The 26,108-nt window shown below is 40.9% G+C and overlaps 2 protein-coding genes across 2 annotated transcripts in view; both read left to right on the plus strand.

Moving 5' to 3' along the window:
* Positions 1-15,175, plus strand: part of ehbp1l1b (EH domain binding protein 1-like 1b) — a gene marked incomplete in the record, with an annotated part of 28,408 nt that extends 13,233 nt beyond the window's left edge. Inside the window, 18 exon segments of the mRNA XM_065962771.1 lie at positions 1-1,447; positions 1,983-2,267; positions 2,427-2,945; positions 3,222-3,338; positions 4,244-5,410; positions 7,068-7,886; positions 8,890-9,049; positions 9,142-9,290; positions 9,659-9,707; positions 10,099-10,423; positions 11,276-11,346; positions 11,460-11,508; positions 11,632-11,681; positions 12,064-12,175; positions 12,682-12,781; positions 12,863-12,936; positions 13,409-13,523; positions 13,748-15,175. Coding sequence (XP_065818843.1) covers positions 1-1,447; positions 1,983-2,267; positions 2,427-2,945; positions 3,222-3,338; positions 4,244-5,410; positions 7,068-7,886; positions 8,890-9,049; positions 9,142-9,290; positions 9,659-9,707; positions 10,099-10,423; positions 11,276-11,346; positions 11,460-11,508; positions 11,632-11,681; positions 12,064-12,175; positions 12,682-12,781; positions 12,863-12,936; positions 13,409-13,523; positions 13,748-13,835 — 5,696 coding nt within the window.
* A 151-nt stretch (positions 15,176-15,326) lies between these two features.
* On the plus strand, positions 15,327-20,824 carry LOC109996831 (CAAX prenyl protease 2-like). Its single transcript, XM_020651139.3, has 8 exons — positions 15,327-15,666; positions 15,783-15,885; positions 17,039-17,122; positions 17,749-17,827; positions 17,909-18,076; positions 18,282-18,353; positions 18,766-18,828; positions 18,908-20,824. The coding sequence occupies exons 1-8, from the start codon at positions 15,527-15,529 to the stop codon at positions 19,141-19,143; spliced, it is 945 nt and encodes a 314-aa protein (XP_020506795.3). The 5' UTR covers positions 15,327-15,526; the 3' UTR covers positions 19,144-20,824.
* Positions 20,825-26,108: the final 5,284 nt, after the last annotated feature.

Here is a 26,108-nt window from a genome sequence, read left to right on the forward strand (position 1 = left end):
AGCTGAAGCAGGAGGAGAGAAGAAAACATGAGGAAGAAAAGAAGAGACTGTTAGAGGAGGAGAAAAAGAGATTCTTACAGGAGGAGGAGGAGGTCAAGAAGGAGAAGGAGAGGAGGAGGCGGGAGGAGGAGAGGCTCCTGAAGGAGAGGAGGGACAAACAGGAGAAGCTGAAGCAGGAGGAGGAGGAGGAGGAGAAGAAGAAGCAGGAGGAGGTTGAGAGGAGGAAAAAGGAGGAGCAGATGAAACTGCTGGCGCTGGAGGTGGAAAAAGATAAACTTAAAAGGGAGGAGGAGAGGAGAGCCGAAAGAGAAATATTCTTGAGGAAAATGCAGGAGGATGAGGAGAAAAGGATGGAAGAGAGGAGGGTGTTTGAGGAGCAAAGGAGGAGAAGGGAGGAGGAGAAAAAGAGGCTGCTGGAAGAGGAAGAACAAAGGAAGATGGAGGAGAAACGCTTGATGGAGGAAAGAGAGAAGGAGCAACAGAAACTTAAAGAGCAGTCTCAGAAAGAAAAGAAAAAGGAGGAGGAGGAGAAAAAACATCTACAGGAGGAGGAAAGAAAGAAACATGAGATTGAAATGAGGAAGAGGAATGAGGAGGAGAAGGCGATAAAAGAGGAGGAAAGAAAGAAAAATGACGCAGAGATGGAGATGAGGAAGAGGAAAGAGGAGGAGGAGAGGATAAAAGAGGAAGAAAGAAAGAAAAAAGAGGCAGAGATGGAGATGAGGAAGAGGAAGGAGGAGATGGAGAGGATAAAAGAGGAGGAAAGAAAGAAAATTGAAGTAGAAAGGGAGAGAAAGAAGAGAGAGGAGGAGGCTGAGGAGAAAAGAGTCAAGGAAGCAGAGAGAAGACAAAAGGAAGAGGAAGAAAATCAGAGAGTACTTAAAGAGGAGAAGGAGAGAGAAGAGAAAAGATTAAAGGAGGAGAAAGAGAAGGAAAGGCTCTCAAGAGAGGAAAGAGATAGGGTTGAGAGGAGGGAAAAAGAGGAGAAGAAACGGTTTGAAGAGGTGGAGAAGATGAGGAAAGAGAGACTCTTGAAGGAGCAGAAAGAAGAGGAGAGAAAGCAAAGGGAGGAAGAAGAAAAGAAGAGACGGCTACAAGAGGAGGAGAGAAGGCAGGAGGAGAAAGCAGAAAGGAGGAAGAAGGAGGAGGAAGACAGGAAAAAGAGAGAAGAGGAAAAAAAGAAGAAGCTTCTGCAGGAAAAGGAAGACATTGAAATAAAAATGGAGTCCAACAAGTCAGATGAAGACAAGCAGAAGATGAGAACACTGGTTGATGCACCTCCTCCTACTTCAGCCCCACAAACTCCATTTCCCACTTCGCACCTCCCTCCTGCGGCTAAAACCAGTGTTACACCACAACAGCTGCCCTCACAAACTCTCAGCATATCACAAGAGAGAAAGAAGGCTCCTCAGTCAGAAAACAAACTGAACTCTGCCTCCATTGAGCGGTGAGTTACAGCACTGAAACAAAACAAAAAAATACTCTGTGGGTTTATTTTTTGTTTTCAAAACTGAAATATCTGCCACCTGCTTTGTCTTTCTGAAAATTAAATCAACCAATCAACCAATCAATCAATCAATCAATCAATCAATCAACCAATCAATCAATCAATCAATCAATCAATCAATCAATCAATCAATCAATCAGTTTAAAAACATATGTACATTTTCTTCTGATTTTAGAGACCACCCATATTAATAATAATGATGCATTCCCCTTGTGAATGATGACACATTTCCTTGCACTCTAACAATAAAAGCATACATATGATGTTTATTTTTCGGGATTCTGGCTGTAGTTTCATGTGGTGTTTTGATACTTGGGATTAGGCAGTATTACCCATCCCTACTGTATGTATTATTTGATTATAGCTTTCCTTCCACTTCCTTTCTTATTTCTGCTTAGCCTTGTTTGATATTTTTCCACCTTCCCCCTTTTCTTCCCTTTTTCCTTATGCTCTCTCTCTCCCCCTCTTATTCCAGTCTGGGGCAGGCCTCTCTCTTAAAGGAAGGTTCATTGTCAAAAACTGTTGTCCCAGATAAGAAAGTACCTACCACATGTACTCCACCTGGTAGCCCGTCAGGCTTCATTGATCGGCCCTCTGCTGAGGACAAACCCGTCTCATTAGAGGTTATGACTCTGGTGCCACCTCCACAGAGGCTGTCTGAAGCAGAGGTTCCTCTTTGGAAAGTACTGGAAGGGGGAAATGGAAATGAAACCCCTGAAAAATCTCTTGCAAAGGAGGGTGCAAAAGCTTTGTGCAGGGGGTAAGAATGGGGGGAAGGTGTGTCTGTCTGCTTATCTGCTTTATCTTGATTTGTGAGCATCTTGTGTCCACCTGCTTAACTTTTGGTTTTGCATCTTATTAATAGAAACGTATACTTTTAAAAAGGCAATATAATTAATATGTTTTTCATCCCTTGTAGCTCAAACAGAGAAGATGCTACTGATGAGGACACCCCTGAAAGACAGGAAAAAAGCCCAATAACAATAAAAGACACAGAAACACATCTCATAGTCCCACCTTCTGTTCAACCTAATGCACCATCAGCTAAAGAAGAGCCCAAAGAGCCAGAAAGACCCAAACAGGAACCAGCAACCTCAAGTGAAGTTTCCCCAAAACCAGAGGAAGAGCGCAAAACTTTGGCACTGGATCCCCTTCTCCCGTCAAAACCAGAACCAGGGTTGCAGCCGGAACAGGTCCTGCAGCAGACAGGAAGACCACAACAGGAGGGAGTAGATGCCAAGGAACACGTCGATGTCGTGGCTGGTGGTCAGGAGAGTTTGGTCAACAAACAAGAGCCGGGGTGTGAGGCAGAGAGGCAGTTGTGGGCGGCGATGGAGGAGACAACAGCAGAGACAACAGCAGAGACAGGAGGGATGGGAAGTAGTGAGAGCAGTGAAGAAAAGGAGGAGAAGCAGGAGCAGGGTGGTGTGACAGGGGGGTGAGTCAGAGTCGTCTGCAGCATGGCATGACATTTTTGCCACATATAGACACAAACACAGACACACCTGCATATTTAACCCACTAACACACCTCTGTTTTGCTGCAGCCTAACCAGTGCTTACTCAATAGTTACAATTAACTCCATCTGATGCTCTTTATCTAAACATCTGGCTTTGCTTTTAGACTGTTATTGAAAAAGGAAGTTATTCAGTTTTTTTTCATAAAAGAGTAAAATTTGTGCGTGCTTTCTGGGGTCTGTATCTGTCTGTGTTAGTGTGTTTAGTAGTGACCAGACATGTGCACACACAGAAGCAGATGTGTGTGTTGCAGAGATGCAGACGGAGGCGCCTGCTGGCTTCATGTCAGCAGTGGTTGGGGTGTTGTACAGAGGGTGAGTCTCTGCCTGCCTGTCCAGAAAATGATTTGTTAAAGTGTGAAGCATTCTACAAAAACATGTTGTTGTTTTTTTAAAATGGAAGCTTGAATGTAGTCTAAATATTTATGATTTGAACCCTTTTTGAGAAGTCAGTAACTAGTCAAATACTACAAAATATCCTTTTTAATGTTGTCAAAAAATAGATGTTTGTGAGCACTCTTTCTCGCTCTTTCTGTCGGTTAAAATATTATATTCTTTGGTTTCAGTGAGACAACTAAATGATATAACCTCAGCGTCTGAGAGTGTGTTTAAAAAGTTTACTATGAGACGGATCACTTCGCAAGAAATAATATATATTTACAAGCAACACACTGTGTGTTGCTTGCTACGTTTTCCATTACATATAAAATGTGCATGAAGCATATTGCTGTGGAAATTTTAAGTAGAGTGTAGAAACAGAATTGTTTTTAATTCCTGCACTGTAGATTGAAAACTATAGTACTTACCTGTGCGGTCATAGTATTGGTCACAGTAGTGGATCAACCATCGTTTTGGTCATTTGGTCACACACATATCTGTTATAAGGAATTGGTTTTGTGCGTATTTGTTGGCAAGCTTTTTATCTGAGCTCTCACCTGCATGGCACCAGAAAGTTTTCTCATGGTCCTAATGATGCCAGAGGTGATGCTTAGTTCCAGTTGGCTTCATTGTTTTTGAAACAAGGAAGAGAAAAAAAAGTGTAGGGTGGTGCTTTTCTGTGCAACCTCTGTTGACTTTGGACCAGCACCAAAACAAAGTCTGAGAAAAAGGAACTACTTCAAGTATAATCAAGCATGCTGTCACTCTGTGCAGAGCCTGCTGAGGTCATACATGGGTGAGATCTGTCTCAGAGTTTCTATCCCTCGTGTCTGTCCCTTCAGCTATGAGACAGTGACCTCCATCCTGCAGACGGCTGGATCCACTGCAGACCAACCATCTCTCCTTATAAGCAATGAAGATCCGCTGTGTTTACATGAAGAAGAGGAAAAGATGCCTTTTTCCTCTGAGCCAGACGATCCGCTGTCTTCAGTTGACATTTCCCCACCCACGGCCTTCTCTGACACGGGAGAGACAGAGACAATTAGCAAACAGACGGAATTATCTCAGAAACCAGAGTGTGTACAGTTGGGCGGTATAAGTCTGGTTGCAAGTCTGAGACAGGCAGCCTTTGAGCAGGAGGAAGAAAGGGAGAGAATGGAGAAAGAAAGGATTGAAAACATGAAGAGGGAGGAAGAAGAGAGGGCAAAGAGAGAAGCGGCAGAGAGGAAAGAGAAAGAGAGGGTGGAAAAGGAAAAAGAGGAGAGACAGAGGTTGGAAAATGAGAGAAAAGAGCTGCTGAGGATGGAGAGAGAGAGGATGGAGAAAGAAAAGGAGACAGAGAGAAGGATGCTGGAGAAAGAGAGAAAGGAGCTGCAGAGGAAGGAGAAAGAAAGGGTGGAGAGGGAAAATGAGGAGGAGAGAAAGCGGTTGGAAACAGAGAGAGAAGAGAACGAGAGGAAGAGGAGGAGGGAGGAGAAGGAAAGGGCAGAGAAAGAAAGGAAGCAGCAAATCAAGAGGAAAGAAAATGAGGAGAGGACCAGAGAAATTGAAAGGGAGGAGAAGAAAAAAGAGGAGGAGGACCTGGTGAGGCAAGGAAAAGAGGAGAGAAAAGGAGAGAAACAATTGAATCCAGAGGTAACTAATAAATCAGAAGCTTGGCCTCCTCTGAGGGAAGCAGAACTGGATGATATTGCAGATGATGAGAGGCTACAGGGTGATGAAGAGCAGTCTGATCCCAAACCAGTTAAAACAGAACACCCTAATGCAAAAAACAAAGTAGTTTCAGGCAAACCTGAGGACCCTCTAGTTGCTGATAAGAAAGCACTGAACGATACAGCTCTGAGATCAGTTAAAAAGGGCACATTTTTTAAATCTGGTGCCAGCCTGAACTCAGGTGCCATCCCAGTGTGGATGAGGGAGGAGGAGGATGAGGAGGTGGAGTATGAGCGAGGACATGAGGATCTCGGCTCCATCTGGCTGGCTGAGCTGTACATGGAGGGGGGGACAGGGTGAGTAAAAGGGGTGAGAGAGTTAAATAGCATCAGGGAGGTGAGTAACTGGGTGAAGAGTTGGTCTCATTAGGAAGGTCTGCTTGGTACCTTTGGGGGTCAGAGGGCCGTGCTTGTGCATTTCTTGGTTATGCGTTTTCCAATAATCAAGGTTTTGACTCATATACCTGCAGGGTAGGTATGAATGTTAATGTACCCCACGCCACCACCACTTTTCATTTACTGAGGGTTTGCCTTTTGCCTGCAGGTATTTACTAATACAAAGTTGTGTGTTGGCATGTGAGTCATAGTTCTCCCCAAACAACATCATTACAGTTGTTTGTGAAGCAAACTGTAATTTCCTCTTTACACAGTGCGTTGCCACTTTGCCTCCAGCAGTAGTGACACGTGGCGCATGGAGGCAATCAGGGTACTTTCAAAAAGCTGTCCTTCAAATATATTGCGCCTTCTTCTTGGAGTCATAACTCAATCAAGTGTAAACACGCAGACACATGAAGTTTAGTTTTGTTTTGAGTTTCATCATGACCTATTCCCTCAGATGATGTCATTATCTCCATTGTTTATTGCAAATATAACCATTAACCTGCTTAGAAATCATAGGAAAGAGGACACCCGCTTAAAAAACTCTTTCTTGAGAATAATGTTTTCTGTTTGTTTGTATTTTTGGCTGTTGTCTTGGTAACTGATCTTACCTTAAATGTAGGGAATGTTGTGATCTCTCAAAAAGCTTTCAGCCAAAACTCACAGATTGTACCCAAAATGTCCTGGAAAATCCCTTCACTATTACACTTTTCTGTCTGTTGTTATTCCCATCCCATTCTTGTGAAGCATTATCTCTGGAATGCCTTGAGGGAATTCTTTTTAATTTTGCGAAAATATCCAGTTGAACTCAAGGATGAACTCTGATGTCTCTTTGACTTTACATTCGTTCCATTCTTGTTTATGGGATATCTCATTATTCAGGATCAGTGGACAACACCATTGTGCTATTTCCCACATTGATTGATATCAACTGCAACAAACCCCTAAATTAAAAGATTATGAACAGTTTTTTTAAAGAACGATGATGAGCAGTTTATTAAGGGAATCTGTGTAGGAGAAACTTCACTTTTACCAATGACTCTATCCAGTGTCACTGTTGTAGTCATTTGTACTTTGAGAATTGTGTTTGAATGTTTCTGTCTGTTGAGTGGATGAACCCATTTGTATAGTCCTAGTTTAATATAGTCCAGTGGAGGCTTGAGCATCCGCTAAAATCAATGTTTCGCTGAGGAGAATTTACATATTTTTTAAATCTCTCTAGCATGTGTTTATTTTATTCTCACTAGCCAGACCTCTGTCCTGCTTGTGGAAGTCATGGGAAAGTCTTGTCCAAACAATGTGGATGTCGAGCCATCTGGCAGGCTTGAGAAGGCAGTGAGAATAGCCGAATTAGGATATAAGCGCTTGTAGAGAGTTTGTCCTTTGTCATTCTTTGACTATGAGTGCCTGATATTCTTGGAATGACATGATTGGAGTTCTGGCTGCATGAGATGAGTTGTGGTATGTTGCTGGAGGGGAATGGAGCATGATAAGAATATTGTAGTTGAGCTTGCCAGTTTTGTAAAAGAAAGTCGGCCTTTGGGTTCAGCGCTAAAATCTCCTTTTCTGTCTTCAGCCCTGGCCAACCATCATTCCCTGTCACCAAGGAGCCCTCCTCACTCCCTACCAGTGGACAAACGTTACACCAGGGCCCTGCTGCCAGTCGGCAAAATGTACCTGCTGAACTCTCTCTAAGCAATCTGCCAGACCGCCCTCCTCACAAACTACCATTAGGGTACACACAAGAGAAAATAATCAGTCAAACATCGATGGCCAAAATGTCTCCACAGTTTAGTGAAGGACAGAAACATCCAATTATTAGAGAGGATGTTGTCATACAAACTGGCCACAGCCTTGAGGCAGAAATTAATGAGGAAGGAGAACTTGATGAATCATCTGAGGTGCCTTGGCCCCTACCTTTGAGCACAAACACAGCCAGTGTACACTCAAATACCAAACAAACCGAGATTGATACGGACTTAGACATCACAAAGATAACCAGTGACACAAAAATGGCAGACACAGATTCACTCAAGAGCCATGAACTGAAGGAGGATAAAAATGAGAACTCTTCCAGATTTAACCCAAACACATCAAAGAGTGACAGTCACACACAGACACATGTCCCAGATCTCACCCATGTCAACAGAGACCAACAGCTCCAAGAGGAAGAGAGGCTGTTATTGGCAAAAATGAATCTAATGACAGGTGACACGTCACCTGACTGCAGCCATCGCAGAATGAAGCTCCTCATCCCTGACACCACAGGGCTTATCGATCACAACGAGAGCACGATAATTCCCTGCTTCGATACCTTGCAGGAAATATCACTAACTGAGGCAAATGAAACACTGGACAATGAGTCGGTTCAAAATGGAGAAGAAGAGGAGGATGTGTAAGTCAGCTTGGGCTGCCAACCTGTGCTGCTCTTTAAAATCACGTGCCACTGAATCCTTGTGTTTGTCATCTGCTGAGCTGTAGATTTAAGACACTCGACTTGAGCTTCAGTCAAATAATCAAGATTTGACTCTGAAGGGTTGCCATGACTTCAGACTTGTTTGTAAAAATTTAAATTGTGACCCCATAAAATCCCAAACAAATTCAGAATAAGATAGAAATAAGCAGACATCTAATAATCACAGTTTGAACATTTTATTGTAAGGTCAATGTATCCAACATAATTGGTGTCAATACAAGGCCAAGATGAGGCAGAATTTACAATAAGCACAAGACTGTTTTGAAATATATGCATCATCATACTAAGAAGCTAACTGACAATGCTAGCATATGCTGTTTAGGACATAATCCAAGTGCTGATGGGACTGATTTTAGTGTTGCAGGAAATTGGTCATTAATCAAAATATTGGCCAAATACAAATGTTTACATTTTAAATGACGCTTTTAATAACACAGAAACAAAAAAGATTGCTAATGGAAAAGTTAAGGGATCACCACAGTCAATATTTTAAATTCTCTTGGCCCTGGATTTTTTTTCCTGTAATTTCAGGTGGACTGTGATGGTTTACGGTTGCTTTTACAACAAGACAGGCCAACATCCTTAAAGCCATTTCATCACCTCATAGAATGTTTGAAATTTCACTTGTTTTGGCTCTCTTGATAAGACTCAAAACAGGACCGAGATATTCTTCTAAGGTGGTTACAAATTTACCAACAGCATAGACCTGAGTTGCTACATCCATCCACGCTATATGTTTTATGTGAAACATCAAGTCAGTGTTGCTTTCTGCTGTGTCGGCAAGCTTGCATGTCCCTTGCTCGCATCTGCAAATCACTGGCTTTGTTGATGCCATGCTGTATGCACAAAAGTATTGTTCTTAACTAAACCTGTTGTGTTTTGCTGCTAATCAACAAGTTGTATTTGTCCTGTCTCCACTCAGGTTGAAATGCCAGCCAGCTGACCCATCTATAGGGATAAAAGCATCATCTCAACTTGAAGACATGAAGGCATCTCGACTTCCTACGTTACAAGAAGAAGAAACATCTGAACCGGTTCCAATGGTCAGAGAGGAGGCCAATAGAAAGGAGGATGTAGCTGATGTAAATTAACACAATCACAATGTGTTCATACTCTGTGGAATGTCTTTTTTAATCACAGAAACAAAAATCTAAGCTTAACTCCTTTCTGGCAGGGCCTGGTGAACTCCAGCCAGTCGCTGCTCCACTGGTGTCAGAACATCACTAATGGTTACCAGGGGGTAAAGGTCACAAACTTCAGCACGTCCTGGAGAAATGGACTAGCTTTCTGTGCCATCCTGCATCATTTCCATCCAGATAAAATGTAAGCTGAAAATCCTATTTGTATTTTTTTAGCCAGTTTTTCTGTCTTGTTATATGCATTAACACATTTGCTGCTGCTTGAGAATATCACAATTTTGCTTGAAACAAACTGACTTCCCAGAAGCCCTTTAGGCAACATCTTCTGTTATGGTTGTTAATTTTATCTACTTGGTTACTAGAGTCTTTTTTAGATGATCGTTTCAATATGTTTATTAGGGGTGAAAAAATCAGCGATTTCCCTCATTTCTGGCTATAATGGCTATTTTATAATGAACTGATTCATCAGCAAACTAATAAACACTAAAAATTATCATTTCAAATCTACACTTATTTCTATATCACATACGTCATTTCTTTTTTTCATATTAGAGATTTTGACCATTTGGTCTCTCATGACATCAAGCTCAACAACAAAAAGGTAAGGACCAAGCAAAAGCTTATTCCCCCCATATTCAGCTTGTATATACTGTATGTATGTATGAGTCATCAGAAGTGTTTATATTTTATTAAAAGCTAACAGTTTTATGATATAAATGCTGAAAAACAATCATTTCTATTTGGAAGATCTAATTTATTATTCTGTAGAGGGAGGCTGAGAACAACAAAGATGTTTACCAGGAATGTTTGTTTACTTTAACCAACCATTTATGTATTCATAGTAATAGCTCTGTGCTTTAAACAAAGACATTTATATTTTACATTCTAGCTTGATTCTGATCTATGTGTTGCCCAATGTCACTTTAAAGTAGTCTAACTTACCAACAGGGCTTTTCTATGCTGATGATATCTTTCTCTACTTAAAATGTCAGGCGTTCGATGGTTTCGAGGCCCTGGGTATCTCTCGTCTGTTAGAGCCGTCGGACATGGTTCTTCTGTCAGTCCCTGACAGGCTCATTGTCATGACCTACCTCAGCCAGATCCGCTCACACTTTACCAACCAGGAGCTGAGTGTGCTGCAGATAGAGCACAACAGCAGCCAGTCTAGCTATGGCCTCGCTCTCTCTGGTCCTGGTCCTACTACAGTGGACGCGGCTGCTTTCTGCATGTCCAGGCTGAACGAAGGACTCAGTCTAGAGGAGGGAGGAAGCAGCACTCTGGTCGTCCCTCCACCAAGGACCAAACGACTGGGTAAAGGTATCATTACAAAAATAAAGACAAATATCATCACAAATAATACAATGTTGTAAGGTACAGTATGCTCTTCTGGTGCTTAAGAATTCTATGTGTAGTCGGACACAAATGTATCCTACTAGACATTGGTTTAAAAATTTGTTGAAATTAGTTAAGGCCATCCAGGATTTTGTGAGATCAGAGTTACCTTTAAACTTTGACCAGGTCTTCATTCAGTCAAAATTTATACCAGTTTTGAGGAAATTCCTTCAAGCTTTTCCTGAAATATAGCATTCTTGAAAATAGGACAGAAGGACAGATGGACACAATGCCTTTTAGCCTCAGCTGTCGCTGGTGCTGAGTGGGAACATTTCTGTGTCTCCAGGGAACTTAGGAATGTGAAGTCGGACAGTTTAAGCTTAGGAGACAGAAGACAACAGAAATCATTAAATCAAGTTTAGAGCACCCCAATTAAGATTCTAGCTGTTTTTTAAGGTTCCCAAAGATGCCAATGCCATGTTGAATGTCTTTGTGAATGTTGTGAAATAATAAACATCTAAAGTTTATCATTTAATGGACTGGTGCAGCCATGGATGTATTTTTCTTGGTTCAAAGCTTGGGAAAAACATTTTTTGTTAATCACCTTCTTAGTTATTGATCAATCCTTTATGAACATGTCATGCCAAGTTCTTTTCATTTTTTTCTAACATGACAGATTCTGTCTGTTCAGTTTAAATGTGTTAACATTTGTGGGCTTGTTTGGTGAGCTATTTGCTTGATCATTGCTTGAAAATAAACATGTCCAAGGAAAGTATGTGGCATGATGAGCTTTAAGAGGTTTAAAACACAAAGTTCTTACTGTTTCATCTTTTTCAGCGGATGAGTCGATAACCCCAGTCCCTCCACCGAGGTCGATTAACAAAGCTGTTAAATTTGACCTTGCTCAGGTATCAGCCTTTGCTTTGACAGACTTTAATAACGTTATATCACCTTTTGACAGTTATCTTTATGTGTTATTTGTAGTTAATGTATTGAAACCTTTCATGTCTCTCTTGTCCAGGATGAAGACACAATGACACACTCTTCAACAGATATCACCAACAAAACAGGTGGTTGTCTGAAGCCATTGCCTTTAAAGACGATACTCAAGATTTCAAATACTGATATACATTCCCATTCCTGTTCTTGTCTGTTTTCCCTCTTCATTCACACTTTGGTCTGTGTGTGTGCAGAGTTGCAGGGTGCAGCGAACACACGGCCTTCCAAACAAGAGGAACCGATGGTCAGTTTCATGTCCCTCACTTTTCTGTTTTGCATTTCTTTTCTCAATCTTTGGTCTGACCATCTGATCAAATCAAATAAACATATTTAAAAGTTTTGGATTGCTGCAAGGATTGAATCATATTTTTGATAAACTTGTTCAAGTCATGATGATTAATTCAACCCAGATTCCTAACCTCACTGCTTTCACAGCTTGTATTTCCATCCTTTTAGCCACACTCTAACCTTTGACCTTCTGGTTCCACTTGTCGTGTGTGTGTGTGTGTGTGTGTGTGTGTGTGTGTGTGTGTGTGTGTGTGTGTGTGTGTGTGTGTGTGTGTGTGTGTGTGTGTGTGTGTGTGTGTGTGTGTGTGTGAAATTGGGCTTGTGGTCAGTGTCTGCAGGACACCAGTCAATATGTGCTGAGTGAGCTGGCAGCTTTAGAGACAGAGCAGAAGCACATTGACAGCAGAGCCGCTGTGGTGGAGAGACGACTGCGAAGCCTCATGGAAACAGGTGAGTCACATGCCAAAATAGATATGAATCATAAAGAAGGGATGAGAGCTGAATGCAGAGAAATGTAAATTGAAATGTTTTTATTGCCTAAGTAGTTTTAAAAAAGTCAGGTTTAAATTACTGCACAAGTCCAGAATCTTAAATCCCTTTCATCCTCCTCCCTGACCTGAAGTAGATGAATTCCAATGGAAGAACGACCAAGTTTAGATATGTCCTCTGTTGCCTACAATTATAGTTTGCATTATTTTTGCTTTGAGTCTTTGTTATAATTCACAGAAACAGCTCGACTTGCAGGTCAACCATAAGCTCACCGTTATATTTCATTTTCTGCTTGTCACCTTTCAACCTGCAAATTACGTTTCACAACTTTTTAGGAACCCATAATTAAATTGAATGATTCCCAGGTGTCTTAGATGTTAACTAAGAATTCCAACACCCCTAGCGTCCCCTTGTGTTTTGGACACTTGACATTTACCTAGCAGTGCTCGTTTCCTCTATTTCTACAGGTAGTGACCGTGATGAAGAGGAGCGATTGATCCAGGAGTGGTTCACTCTGGTGAACAAGAAGAACGCTCTGATTCGCAGACAGGACAACCTGGAACTACTGTAAGACCTCTAGCACAAACTGGTTACACATGTAAGATTGCATACCGTGTAATGAACATGAATTACTCACTATTGCTACAGGCAGGAGGAGCAGGATCTGGAGAGGAGATTTGAGCTTCTGAACAGAGAGCTTCGGGTCATGATGGAGATAGAAGGTTGGTAACAAACAGTGATGGACAAGTTATTCAGACCAATTCATTTAGTATCTAATTATTTCACTAACTATGATGCATTTTCTTCAGATTTAACTACCCAACACAATGGAAAGTTTACTTGAAATGATTCTCACCTTAACCAGCTACAACATTAGAATCACATGTCCATAGAGTGTTGTATACTGTGACGTTGCTGAATAAGAAAGGATTGTCTGAAAGCTGCAACTAACTACAGTTATCAGATAAATTCAATTTTAGCAGAATTTAATCCATTTTTGTTTCTGCCTTTCTTTGCATTGAAAGTAATTGATTAAATTGTAATGAGACAGTATATATGTAGACAGTAAAATGATTGAGGACTTTTGATTAAAAAATAAACATTAAATGCAGATAGAATTTTTATCAATTGTCCTTCTCTGACTGTAAATGGTTTCATGAGCTGTTTCTTAAATGACTCTTCTTTGTCATGTAGACTGGCAGAAGTCGTCCACTCAGCAGCAGAGGGAGCAGCTGCTCCTCCAGGAGCTCGTGTCTCTGGTCAACCAACGAGACGAGATCATCAGAGACATCGATGCCAAGGAGAGAGGGTGAGTGTGTGTGTGTGTGTGTGTGTGTGTGTGTGTGTTTATTTATGTATGTTTGTGTGTTAGATAGAACAAGTAACATGGAGATAGCAAATCACTCCAAAAATAACACTTTCATTTATCTTGTATGTCTCTTCTTACAAATGTATACTTCAAATGAATATTTTGGCTCATGCTTGTAATTTTAACTTCCAAAATCATAAAATATGTCAAATGTTTTTTTGCAGGGCTTTGGAGGAGGATGAGCGTCTGGAACGAGGTCTAGAGATGAGGAGGAGAAAATACAACAACAAAGAAAAGTGTGTCCTACAGTGAGAAAAGAGACACAAACAGCTTTCTCACAGAGTGTCTGAAGCTCCACAAAAAAAAAAACATGTTTGTTTTATCTCCTTCAACTTTTGCACATATTATTAAAACAGGAATTCAGTTTTCCTCAATTCCTTCTGCCTTTACCTTCATGGAGAACTGTTAAAACCTATCACGAGGAAACCAGGTGACAAGATGAGGGCTGCAAAATGCATCCTTTTTGAAAGTGTTTTTATTGTTTCAGTCTGTCTTAATGTTAAAGTATTATTTTGGTTCTTTTCACATGTTTTTATTTATTGGAATGATGTGTCAGATAGTTTTATTGCACAAGTTGGTATATGTGTTCGTGTGTCTATTCCGCTTTTGAGTTTGCTTTAGAGTAGAATCACTGGCTTTTTCTCTTCTCTTTTATATATGTTTAGAAAAGGTTTCCCGGGTCATGACAAGATAAAATATGGCAACAACAAAAAAGTGTGCAGTGTAGAACACTTCAATCCTAATTGTAAGAAGTTTGTTTCATTTGGTTTTGTTGATATTTCTCTACATTTCTGTTTCAGATATTCCAGCCCAAAATGTCAAATGTTTAAGTTGAACACGCTGAGAACTATAAGTTAAAATATATATATATATTTATATTTTTTTTTTGGGGGGGGGGGGGGGGGGGGTTTGCCTTCATTGGAGAGACAGGACAGTGCACAGATTTGGAAATCAGGGAGAGAGAGTGGGGAACGAAATGCACGAAATTAGCCACAGGTGGGATTCGTACCTGGGCCGCCCGCTTGGAGGACTAAAGCCTCCGTACATGTGGTGCGCGCACCAGCCACCCACTGCACTACCAGCACCGTCCAGAGATCTATAAGTTATAGATAACTTTCAAAAAGTCATGAGCTGGACTCGACCCCCCGATGCAGGTTCATGTTTTCAACATTTTTAGAAATCCTGAAAGCATATCCTCTTATTGCAATAATGTACCTAGTTGTTTTATCTTTTTTTAAATATTAGATGGAGACAGTTTTCTTCATATTAAGAAGTTTTTAAGTCTTCTTTGAGCAAAGAAGATGCTCAAGGTGATCTCCAGCTTGTAGCATTTACAGTGCCTTGAACCAGCCATCATGTAAATGGCTGTGTTGTTCTAGTCTGCTCAGAAATATTCCCATTTCTGCGTCCTTTGACTTCTGTATGCATGGTTTTTGAGGTGCGCTGTTAAAGTGGTACTCTGCCTCATGTCACTACTGTAAACTCATCACACACTGTATGCCTGAAGCTGTCTTTATTTATGATACAATGACTGACGAAGAAATGTATTGATAAATATGTTAAAAAAATAAATATTTGGTTGGTTGCTTACAGCTTTGGACTTGTATATTTTAAGCTTCGGGCACGACATGAACAGTTTTCCTTTTTTTGTATGCGACTGTATCAAGACAAACCTGAATAGGCACAACTTATACATTTTGTATTTTTGCTTTAGAAAATGTGTGTGTGTGTGTTTGTGTGTGTGTGTGTGTGTGTGTGTGTGTGTGTGTGTTTGTGTGTGTGTGTGTGTACTCCCAATAGAGTATTAGTGCTAATCAGCTTGGCTCGCTCCTCTAATCTGACATGACAGACAGAACGTAACCAGTCCAGAGCATGATAAGCCTGAGTTACCTTTAGCTCAATGAGGAATCTCTTTCAGCTCTTAAAACACCTATGGTTCTGTCATGCTAAAACCAGAACAGGACTTAGTAATAATGGAGGAGGAGAACACCTATACAAGATGTTGGGTGTGTGTGCTGAGCTGCCTTCTGCTCGCGTGTGTGTACGTTGGCAGCCTGTACGTCTGGAGAAGCAGCTTACCCAGGTACACAACCTACAGCAGATCTGAGACACTGCTGTTAGACTGGAATTGTAAATTTGGTGTGTGTGTGTGTGTGTGTGTGTGTGTGTGTGTGTGTGTGTGTGTGTGTGTGTTTGCAGGGACCATCCTAGTGTGATAAAGCGTCGCTGTGCCAGTGTGCTGCTGGTCTCTGCGCTGTCACCAGCAGTGGTGAAGGTATGGATACACTGGGCCGATGTCAAAGTGAGTACTAAACAAGAAAACATGCAATGATCTACCGCTGACTTTGAGCTCTACACTTTCCAACATGGCCATAATTCAAGAAATAAACAAAACGGTTTACCACTCTTTGCAAGTGTCACAATCTCACTTGAAACACTCAAAGTTAATTTGTGTTTCTGCTCACTAAAATATTTTATTAGTCAGGTAATAGCAGTTGTAACACATAAACTTGCAACTGAACACACATACACTCCCAAAGAATAAATCTGTAGCCGTATATTTGGGAAGTAGAGTTGGAGACATTAAATTCAGCTCAGCAAGGCTCAGATAGTCGACAGCTGTAGCTCAGAGGTAGAGCGGGTTGACTTGTAAAGGTCGGCGGTTCAATCCCAGGCTCCTGCAGTCCACATTTCAAAGTGTCATAGGGCATAGACCACAAATTGTAGTTGTTAGAACGTTACGGCGGGTAGAAGTTTTTGCCATTAGTGCATGAATGTGTATGTGAATGGTTGGAACAAGTATACATAGAAGTCCCTTTCACATTGCCAGCTCAAGGTGGGGTATTTATCCTCCTTGCCTGTAATGTAGAGGCATAATGGTGGGGGCAAAGTCATACCACCACTGGGCCGATATATAGCCTGACAGAGACGTAACATGGGCAAGAAGGTGATGGTGTGTAGATTCCATCTTTGATTACAACTCATGCCTCGCATTCCTTTGCAACACCAAAACGGCCTGTAAAATCACAGGGATACTAACACTACGCTGCTGAGAATGCAGTGTCTAAGCACAAAGGCGTGGTGACTGTGAAGTTTTGTTACGGGGCTGTTGTGGAATAGAAATGTGTAAAGGGCTTCATTGAATTGGCAGTTTGAGTGGTCGTGCGATTATAATGCATAACAGAAGTATATTTAGTATACAGGATACACATGCTCACACTATGCACACTCACACTGCATTGTACTCAAAGGTCAGTGTCAGTAAATCGGAATGAGGCTGTTTTTCAAGGACAACTCACAAGAGGGACTGACCCCTGCCCACCCAGTGCAGCTGACCTGCATATAAGTCATACATAAGGTGTTTTGTACGGTTAAGCCTGGGGTCTCATTAGCTTCACTTTTTAATCACTTTAAGGCGAAAATGATGTTTACAAAGTCACAATTTGCTGTTTCAGGTGGACGTGTCTGTTTGGGAGCTGATGGGGGTTCGTTTGGAAGGTCTGGTTCCTGCAGCTTTATTGCCTTTACTACTCACCATGGTACGTCAGGGGGTCTCCTCCAGAGAAAACATAGAAAAAGAAGGCATTTCTTGCCTACAACAAAAAAAAAATACAGTACTTATTTGCTAAAATAACAAGAACAAGAGTTTATTCAACATGAGCAACTCCTTTTACTGCTGGTTTAATAAAAGGGGTTCATGGGGTTTGGCTAGAAGCACAGATTGCATTGAGAAGTAAATTCTTGAAAAAAAATAATGGTTGAATATTCAGTGCTACCGTTCGATGATTTGCTTTTATAAACAACTGAAAAGTGTACGAATGTAAAGCCCACCTAAAACTTACAGGGATGATTCAACGAGGCGTGAAATGGACAGGAAGAAAAGATACCTCTGCCGAGTAGTTTATTTCTTTCTTGAAAATCTAGTCTGAGATCCTATTTCCTTTTATTTATGGGTCGGTTTTTACATATCAATGATTCAACTTACATACTATGATGCATTGTTTTTACAGCCTCCATTAAATCTCTTTAGTTTGTAGACATATCCAATGAGCACACAAAAACCACACGCTAAAAAATGTTCCCTATAATAATGTTTACATCCTCCTCTGTATTTTTACTTAACATACTTGCACTGGATGAAATATTTTTATATTCTTAACACCAGGTGTTTTATCTTGGTCCTCTGGTTCACTCTGCCTTTGACAACCCCAGCAGCTTCACTGGGGAACTGCAGTCTGCACTTGGTGAGTTAAACTTTAAAATAAATCTTCTAAGCATTTGATGATGTATATGTCATCGTAAAGTCTTGACTTTTATTTGTCCAGATGTTCAGTCATGGAGGCAGTGTGTGAGAGATGCAGTGTGGCTCAGGAACCAGGTGGTGGCACCAGTGACAGAGGAGCTTGTGTTCAGAGGAGCGATGCTGCCCATGCTGGTGCCGTGCACAGGACCCACAGCTGCCATCTTTACTGCTCCTCTCTTTTTTGGTGTGGGTATGTCATCCAGACTTACAGAGGATAATCAAACACAAAGTGAATGCAGACATTAAACTTAGACTAAAGTGACATTATCGCATTAGATTCATGAATGATTGAGTACATAAGTTTACTTCCTGCATTGTTACCCTTGATTTCCATTGTAGTTTTCGTCGTTATGGTTGTCTCCATAACTCATAGCCACTTTATTGTGTCATCATAGCTCATTTACACCACATCATAGAACAACGGCGGCTTCACAAGGACAGCATGAGAGTCATCCTCTTGATTTCAGGTGAGCCAACTAAGAAAACTTTCCTCAACTTATTACTGTAGTATAAAAGAAAATGTATTGAATGTGAAATTATACAATTTGTAAAGACACAACATGTGGAAAGTCTATGACAATGAATACAACTATGCAGGTCCCTTTGGTCAATTGTACATGGTTTCATGATAACTTTATAATGGAATATAAATTCTGAGTTGATGAAAACCTTGGAATTCATGATACTGTCTTGGGATTTCTTCAGTATGAGTTTTTGTAGTCATTTTTTTTGTTCAAAAAGTCATCAATATCCAAAACCGTGTTTGTAAACTTCATCAATTTGGCAATATTATATGGACAGGTGAGATATAAAGATATATTTAATAAACTTATTTCATATAGAAAAGCCATACATTTTCTTTGTTTTATTCTGTTCCAGGGATGCAGTTCTTATACACAACTGTGTTTGGTGCCTTTACCGCCTTCATTTTCATGAGAACTGGTGAGAGATGAGTTTAACAGCACATTGACTTCTTACGTCGACGTTTCACATCTCTGAAACTTTTCACTTCTCTCTACAGGCCATGTGGTGGGTCCAGTTTTGTGCCATTCGTTTTGTAACAGTCGGGGCCTTCCAGACATCATTGCAGCACTTCAACACCCTCAAAAGTCACCTCTTCTCCTCTCATATGTTATGGGTTTGCTGCTGTTTCTGGTGCTCCTATTCCCGTTGACAGACCCCTTCTTCTATGGTGTCACTCCTGTCTGCAGCCTGGCTCCCCCCTCTAGCCTCTGTCTGCCAGATCCAGTGAAATGAAATATACACCCACTCTTGAAACATTTTGTTTCTCCAATGAAGTTCATTTTGTGTTGGGTTTTTCAAATAAAAACCTTTTATAAAGAAAAGAGAGAGTGCATTTTTAGCTTTTTATTTTAGCTGTTCTAGCACTGCAGACATTTCCTGCTTGGTTGGAAATATTCCCTACTGTATTGAAACAGAACACTGGGACAATTTTCCCTGGCTGAGAAAAAAGTCTGTGTGTGTGTGTGTGTGTGTGTGTGTGTGTGTGTGTGTGTGTGTGTGTGTGTGTGTGTGTGTGTGTGTGTGTGTGTGTGTGCGTTTATGTGTGTGTGTTATCGAAAAACAGATGAACTGTGAGAGCAAACGGCTGAAAAAGGATGGAGGGTGGAAAAGACAGACAGAGACAGAGGGCCAACAAACACAAAAGGAACCAATGTGGAGAGCGACAACTATTAACTGACATTATTCGGAAAAAATAAGGCAATTAAAGCCAGACTTGTGTAAAAAAAGAAAAATCAGCGACAGCCAGAAGTAACAACAATGCCAACAGAGAGAAAGAGAAGAAGAGAGAAGAAAAAGTAAAGGAGAAGAGAAAAGTGAAGCTAGAAGTGGAGGATGGGAGCAAACATAAGTGTGTCCCTGAGGAAATTCAGAATGTGGAGTCGCAGAGTGGGGGAACTCGAGGGGACTCAGGGTCAGTGGAAACAGTGAGGGTTTAGTACTGAGAGGTGAAAGGTTGTGACAGACAAGTAAGATTAATGAGACAGACTGATGAGCCAATTGCAAAAGAAAAACCAACAACCTAAACCAGAGAAGGCAGATCATTTACATCTACATTTGTACATTTACACACCTCATCAGGAAAGTCATGCACAATGTATTCCCTTCAGTTCTCTGCACCTACTTAATATTGCTTTGTTGTCTGGTTGCGACATAAAAAAATTATTTAATTCCAGCTTTATTTGGTTATGAAACAGAACTAGCAAGGCTTAGATTTGAACCCTAGACCTTTAAATGCCCGTTCTTAAACTTAAAGAGGAGACTCCGTTTTATTTATTTTTCAGCTTAATGGATTTTTTTTTTTTGTTGTTGTCATTTTGGGAAACATGATGATTTGCTTTCTTTATTCCAAGTCTTAAATGAGAAGATGGATACAAGTGTGAAGTTTGCTCCGTATATAGCTGATTTGTTTTGTGTGTAGCCGAGCTTGGCTAAGCATTTCATGTATCTTAGTTTAACTTAGCTTAGCTTAGTTATGCTAATCATAAAACGCTAAAACAGAGTAACTATTCAAACCACAACAGGATGATTTCTTCAATCTCATCAAGTAGTAACCTTTCACAGCTTTAACCACGTGTTGAAGAGGAAGAAAGGATATCCTAAAACAGAAGCTAATGATTGCCATGAAACAGACAATTATGTTTGCCTTGTGCATATGACAAAGCATTTGTATTTAATAACTTGCTGCTAGCATCCCTCTGCCCTTAATAAAAACAATCAACTCAATTAAGCTAATGATCTCTCTTATTTACTTAAACACGACAGAGTGAAAATGTTCGGTGATTTAATGCTGAACTAATAAGTTGGCTGGGACCAGTAAACATGTAATAGTGAGCTTTGGAGTTGCTATGTGTTTTGCTGCTCTTGGACATGCTAGTCGTCTACAGTCTTCATAAACTAAGCTAGCCAGCATCCGTCTCTGGTTTCACCTTTACTGTGCAGGCATGTCAGCAGTAGCTACATATCTTGTTGTTAAAAACTGGGGTTTAACTTCTTATCCTTAAATAGATGAACGAAGGTGTAGCGACTGCTGATTTGTCATCATTATCCCCCTCTGCTACACTTTCACTTTCCTTGTCATTTTTGGGATCTTTCCAGTTCAACAAAGCTGCTGCTGAGAGTTTGGGGATTTAGGGGGACTGTCATGGATCAACTTGACAGCTGTTTCCAACAAGCAACTGTACCTATTTTCCTCAGAGTGTTTTTGCCAGAGATGTACTGAGTCTGAAATTAAATGTAAACGGCCTCAAGTTCTGCAGACGCCAACGGAGACTTCCAGGTGACCACTGTGTCACAGTCGGGAATGTGAAACAAAGGCAGCAGAGTAACTGAGAGCTAAAATATGTAGACTGTTATTCCCATACCTTGCACATAAATGGCCTGCATGTGGACTGAGGGAATGATTAGCCTAAACGTCCTGTGCTGATGCTGAGTCAGGCCGTTCAGTCTTCCTCTGCAATTTGTTTTTTGTTTTGAAGAGGCGCACATTAAAATTAAATTGAGGTAAGGTCATGTAAAGGATGTGGGTAGCAAAATACTTTTTTTTATAAGGCAAAAGACCTGAGACAATAAGAAGAAGCAATGCAGATAGAAGTCAGACATGTGGTGAGTTATCTCAAAAGTCCTCTCTACCATTCTGTTGAGCAGATGTCCTCATCCCTTTTCTTTGTGAAGTCATCATCTTTTCTCCCCATAATTTATGCATTTACCATTAATGCTTCATCTCAGGAGAACTATGGCTTACATGAAAGACATAACAAAGAAGTGTTAGATGTCTGCGTGTTTATGTGTGTGGCTGTGTCTATGGAAAAGCTGAGCGTATCATCTGGTAAAGGAATAATCTGTCAGGAATTAGCCTCTCGGAGCACTCGCTCTCCATCTCTCTTTCTGCCTCTCCAAGCACTTCTTTAAAATGCAACAGTTCTCTCAAGATTTTATTGCAGAGTTTTAGTTTGTCGGTGGTTTGTTTGTGCATGTGTGAGTTCAATTGCAGTCCAGACGAGTGTGCATTTGTGTGACTGGAGCCTTTGTTAGTCATGTTCCTATTTTTATTTTTTTTAAATCTTTCTCCAAAGTGAGGAAATGTTTGGCATAAAAGGGCTGGCCACTGAAATTTCCATTTGAAACAGATTTTTCTACACCAGACTTTTCAACCAGAAATTAAAAAAACTGAATTCAGGCAAGTTCATTTTGATCTTTTTTCCTCTTGGTTTTATCAGTTTAAAGAATGCAATGCAAGAAAAAAGAATGACCTACATCAAAATGTCAGGTAAATAAATGGATGAACCTACCATGTAGTTTTTCCAGCTCCACTTTTGGATTTTGATGCAAACCCACAATCTGAAAATCCTCGGTGGATTACAGTGGTTGTTGGTACTTGTACTGGACAGCTCCCAGGTGTGAACATGAGGGAAATTAAGCATGAAGAAACACAGACATGGCTGAGAAACAAGCTCAATAACTATTCCAAGGTTCAATAAAAGTCCATAAAGGTCAACTGGCATATAGACACAATTTAGACAGCTGCAAACCAACTAGCTAACAGCTCCCAATCTAAAAATGCTTTTAGTTGATTACTCAAGTAACTGCAGACTTCAGCCGGCACGATGATTATTCCTTCTGGATTAAACATTTCAACAGCAACCCCGGCCTGCTCAGATATTTGAGGTGAATATTTGTTGATGGTTTGGGTGTGGAAGGAGGCGATCATGTCTGCTATGAAAGATGAAACATATGGACCTTGTAGAAAAAGGGGATAAAAAGAATCGTCTTTTTCCTGCACTTCTCCAAAATCACCAGGAATGCCTACACTCCATTATTTAACCACAAGGCCACAGCTAATTGCTTCAGTGTGTGTCTATGTGTGTGTGTGTATGCACTCGTGTGTGTGTGTGTGTCATAGGACACCAGCGGTTGGGAAAAATGAACAACTGACGTGTCCTGCTGTATTTGATATTGCAGAAAAGCTTCAATAAAAAGCCCAAAAGCTGCAAGTTTATGCTCAAAACAACAAGGACAGAATAACTGAAGCTTCCTAGAATTCAGTTTGAAGGCTTCTTCAGCAGTGGCACTCCTTTTTTCCCCCTTTCAGAAGTCAAGTAAAAAAGAGAGGAGCATTTAAACTGTCAAAGCAGAAGCGGAAATAAGTATGAAACTTGTAAAGTGTATTACTGTCCAGACTTCTTTATAAAACTGTACTTGTAAAAAAGTGCTACAATGATGTAAAATTACTTTTTATTATGATGGAACATACTGACTGTCGATGACCTGACTTTTTAGTGAACTGTTTACTGTATAAATTGATCACAAGCTATAATTATTTGGTTTTCTCAAGATAAAAGCTTTTGATCTTCAGGGCAACTAATCCATGATTTCTGACATTATGCACAGTGTCATGACTTGATTGTATTATGATCTGGTGCGTTTTTCAACAACATTTTTCGATCTAACATATTCAGCTTGAATCAGTTTCCACGGTTCTCAAGATGCTATCTATGCATGCTGCACTCCTGATCACTGATGCGTCTTATTAGTTAAAGAAAATATATATTTTTTATAACATTTTGTCTTTTGCCTTTGACAGATTGGATAGCAGAAGATAGCTGGAAATGTCGGGAAGAGAGTGTGGGGGTTGACATGCACCAAATGGTTGCTGTCTGCTCCTAAGCTTAGCCAGAGCCCCAAGAACTTTTGTCTTAACAGTGAAATAGCTCAGCTAAGACTAATGTTGGTTTAACTGCCATGAAATCTGGTAAAGATGTCCATGTCTGCCCTTGAAAAAGCAAGAAAGAAGGCCTTCTGTTTTACTACTCTCTATTCCCCAGTATTCTTCTTTATACAACAATTTCAGTCACTTTCTGTGTATAAGTAAGTGTAACACTGAGCACCTGCAGGAGAAACTGTCTGATAATGTGAAATATGTAATACAAGCCCTGTGTTATTTGAGAGAATGAAAGTACTCTTTGTGTTTTATCAATCCAGATTCCAGAGGTTTAGGACCTCCACAGAAAATCAAATCAGGAGCAGCTTTTCAGCTGCTTAAAAACAGAGCTAGTGGTTGAAGTGAAATGGAGAGGATTTGGAGCTGGAAGAATCAGTTCAGCTGCTTGGAAGCTAAAATGTTGAGAAAGTATCAGAGCCAGTTAGGATATTAGGCAAGTTGCTAGGAGTCAAGGAGATACAGAGAAGGCTGTGACCTCTGAGACAGGGAGTATAAAATCAAGAGATCTGCATGTTCCATTAGAGGTCTTTGGGTTGGAAGATATAGCTGCTTTCAGGTACTGTACGTACATTAATGTGAAAAAGGGGAATTGGAAGTGCAGGACTATGGAAAGAAGAAGTTTCATCTGTTTTATCAATTACATTTGTGGTATGTGTCTCTGGGGGCGGGGCTGTCTGAGCAAAAGGACGGGTCGAGCGGCCTGAATGATAGAATAAACAGAACAAGAGTGGGAGGTTTGGGGTAAAAAGCTGGGGGTCTGGGAGAGAGACCGTTGACTTCAGAGCCAAAATAATGAGACTAAAAGAGAAGAGGGGGAGTAGCAGGAGAAGATAAGGAGAAGAAGAGGAAGAAGAGGGTGCAAGAAATGAGAGGAGGGATGAGGGGGTAGAAAGAATAATAAGGAGAGGAGGCAGAGGAGAGAGAAGGATGGGGGTAGTCCAAGAAAAAGAGAAGTCAGAGGAGGACAGGAGGAGGAGGAGAAAGAGGTAGGGAACAAAACCAAAAGGCTCTTTAGGTTCTCCGGGATCCTGAGGTTTGATGTTTGTTCTCAATCTATTTCCGATGGTTGTTACATAACTGGAAAATACTGCTGAATAGTGCAACTGTATATATTCTGTCAGCCAAAAACAACACGCTGCGGCAGCCAGACAACTCATCTGCTGTACACAGAGAGAAGACAGGCTCAGACACACACTGATACTGCTAATAAATGCTGCAGCTACACACGCATACAGCACAACTTTTCCATCTCATCAGTCTGTGATTCAAAGCTGCAGTGGGTGAAACGCTGCGGCCATTTTTTGATTTGCATGCAGCCAATCCACATTAGACCACACAAGACATAAATTGCAGATTCTGATAATGACATCAATCTGCCTAAATGGTGTTGTGGCAGGTCACACTTTCACACTTTCCACACGCACATGAGAAGTGATGAACTATTGTGCGCACCAGCAATTTTCCACGCTTTGTTTGTGTTTGGTTTACTTTAATTCACAGTGTCCCTCTAAAGCTTTAAATCAGTAACACACTGGTTTAATCCTCAGAATCACAGCTACCGGCTTCCTTTATTACTCTTTGGCTTTGCTTGCATCAAAGCTACAAGGAAAGAAGATCCTATTTTTCTTTGGAAAATCTAAACACAGCCTTTGACTTCGCACCAGGCATACCATTCATTCATTTGTGGAAGCATCGTGTGACGGCAATGGAGGTACCCCCAAAACTATACGTTCCGGCACCCCAGCTACTGAGAGGTCAGGCTGATGCACATCTGGCATTTCCTGTTTCCTCTCCTCCACATGTCCCAGAGTGGTAGCCACAGACACACACGCACACACGCACGCACGCACACACGCACACACACACACACACACACTCACACACACATACTGTATATAGTCCAACAGGTATTCAGATGTTTCCATTAGATTGTAAAAAAAAACTTCCAGCTGGTATGGACTTTTCAGAAAAAAGAAAGAATAGTTGAGGTGGTTAGTGAAGAAGAAAATTGGTAGTATTAAGAGAGAATGATACTTGGGAAAATATGTAAAATAAAAATGAAACAGGTGCAAAGTATCTACAAACAGGTCGAAGAAAGGGGCAAAAGGTAAAAGCCAAAAAGGTATAGAAGAGGGCGAAGAAGGGGGGGGGACAATCTCCTCATTTCACAGAGCTGACAAACACTTTCCACTCCTGCGGATGCTGTGCAGCGTGCACTATTTGCAGGCTCTGTGTGTGCATGTGCGTGTGTAAAGCCATAGGGAAGACAGGGGGGGGACAGAATGGTGCCGTATGGTTTTCATAACTCTCTGAGGGTTTTTCAATTCTGCTTCCACCCTCCGACCCGACTCCCCCCAAACCAAATCCGTCAACCCCTCCTGCCTTCTCTTATACACGCGCACACTTTACCAGCCCCCTCTTCTAAAAACACACAATTCTTTTTCCTCTACGTAGCCTCCCCCCCTTTCCACCCTCCCCC

This window comes from Labrus bergylta, chromosome 14 (genome assembly GCF_963930695.1).
Source record: "Labrus bergylta chromosome 14, fLabBer1.1, whole genome shotgun sequence".
NCBI classification, from domain to species: Eukaryota; Metazoa; Chordata; class Actinopteri; order Labriformes; family Labridae; genus Labrus; species Labrus bergylta.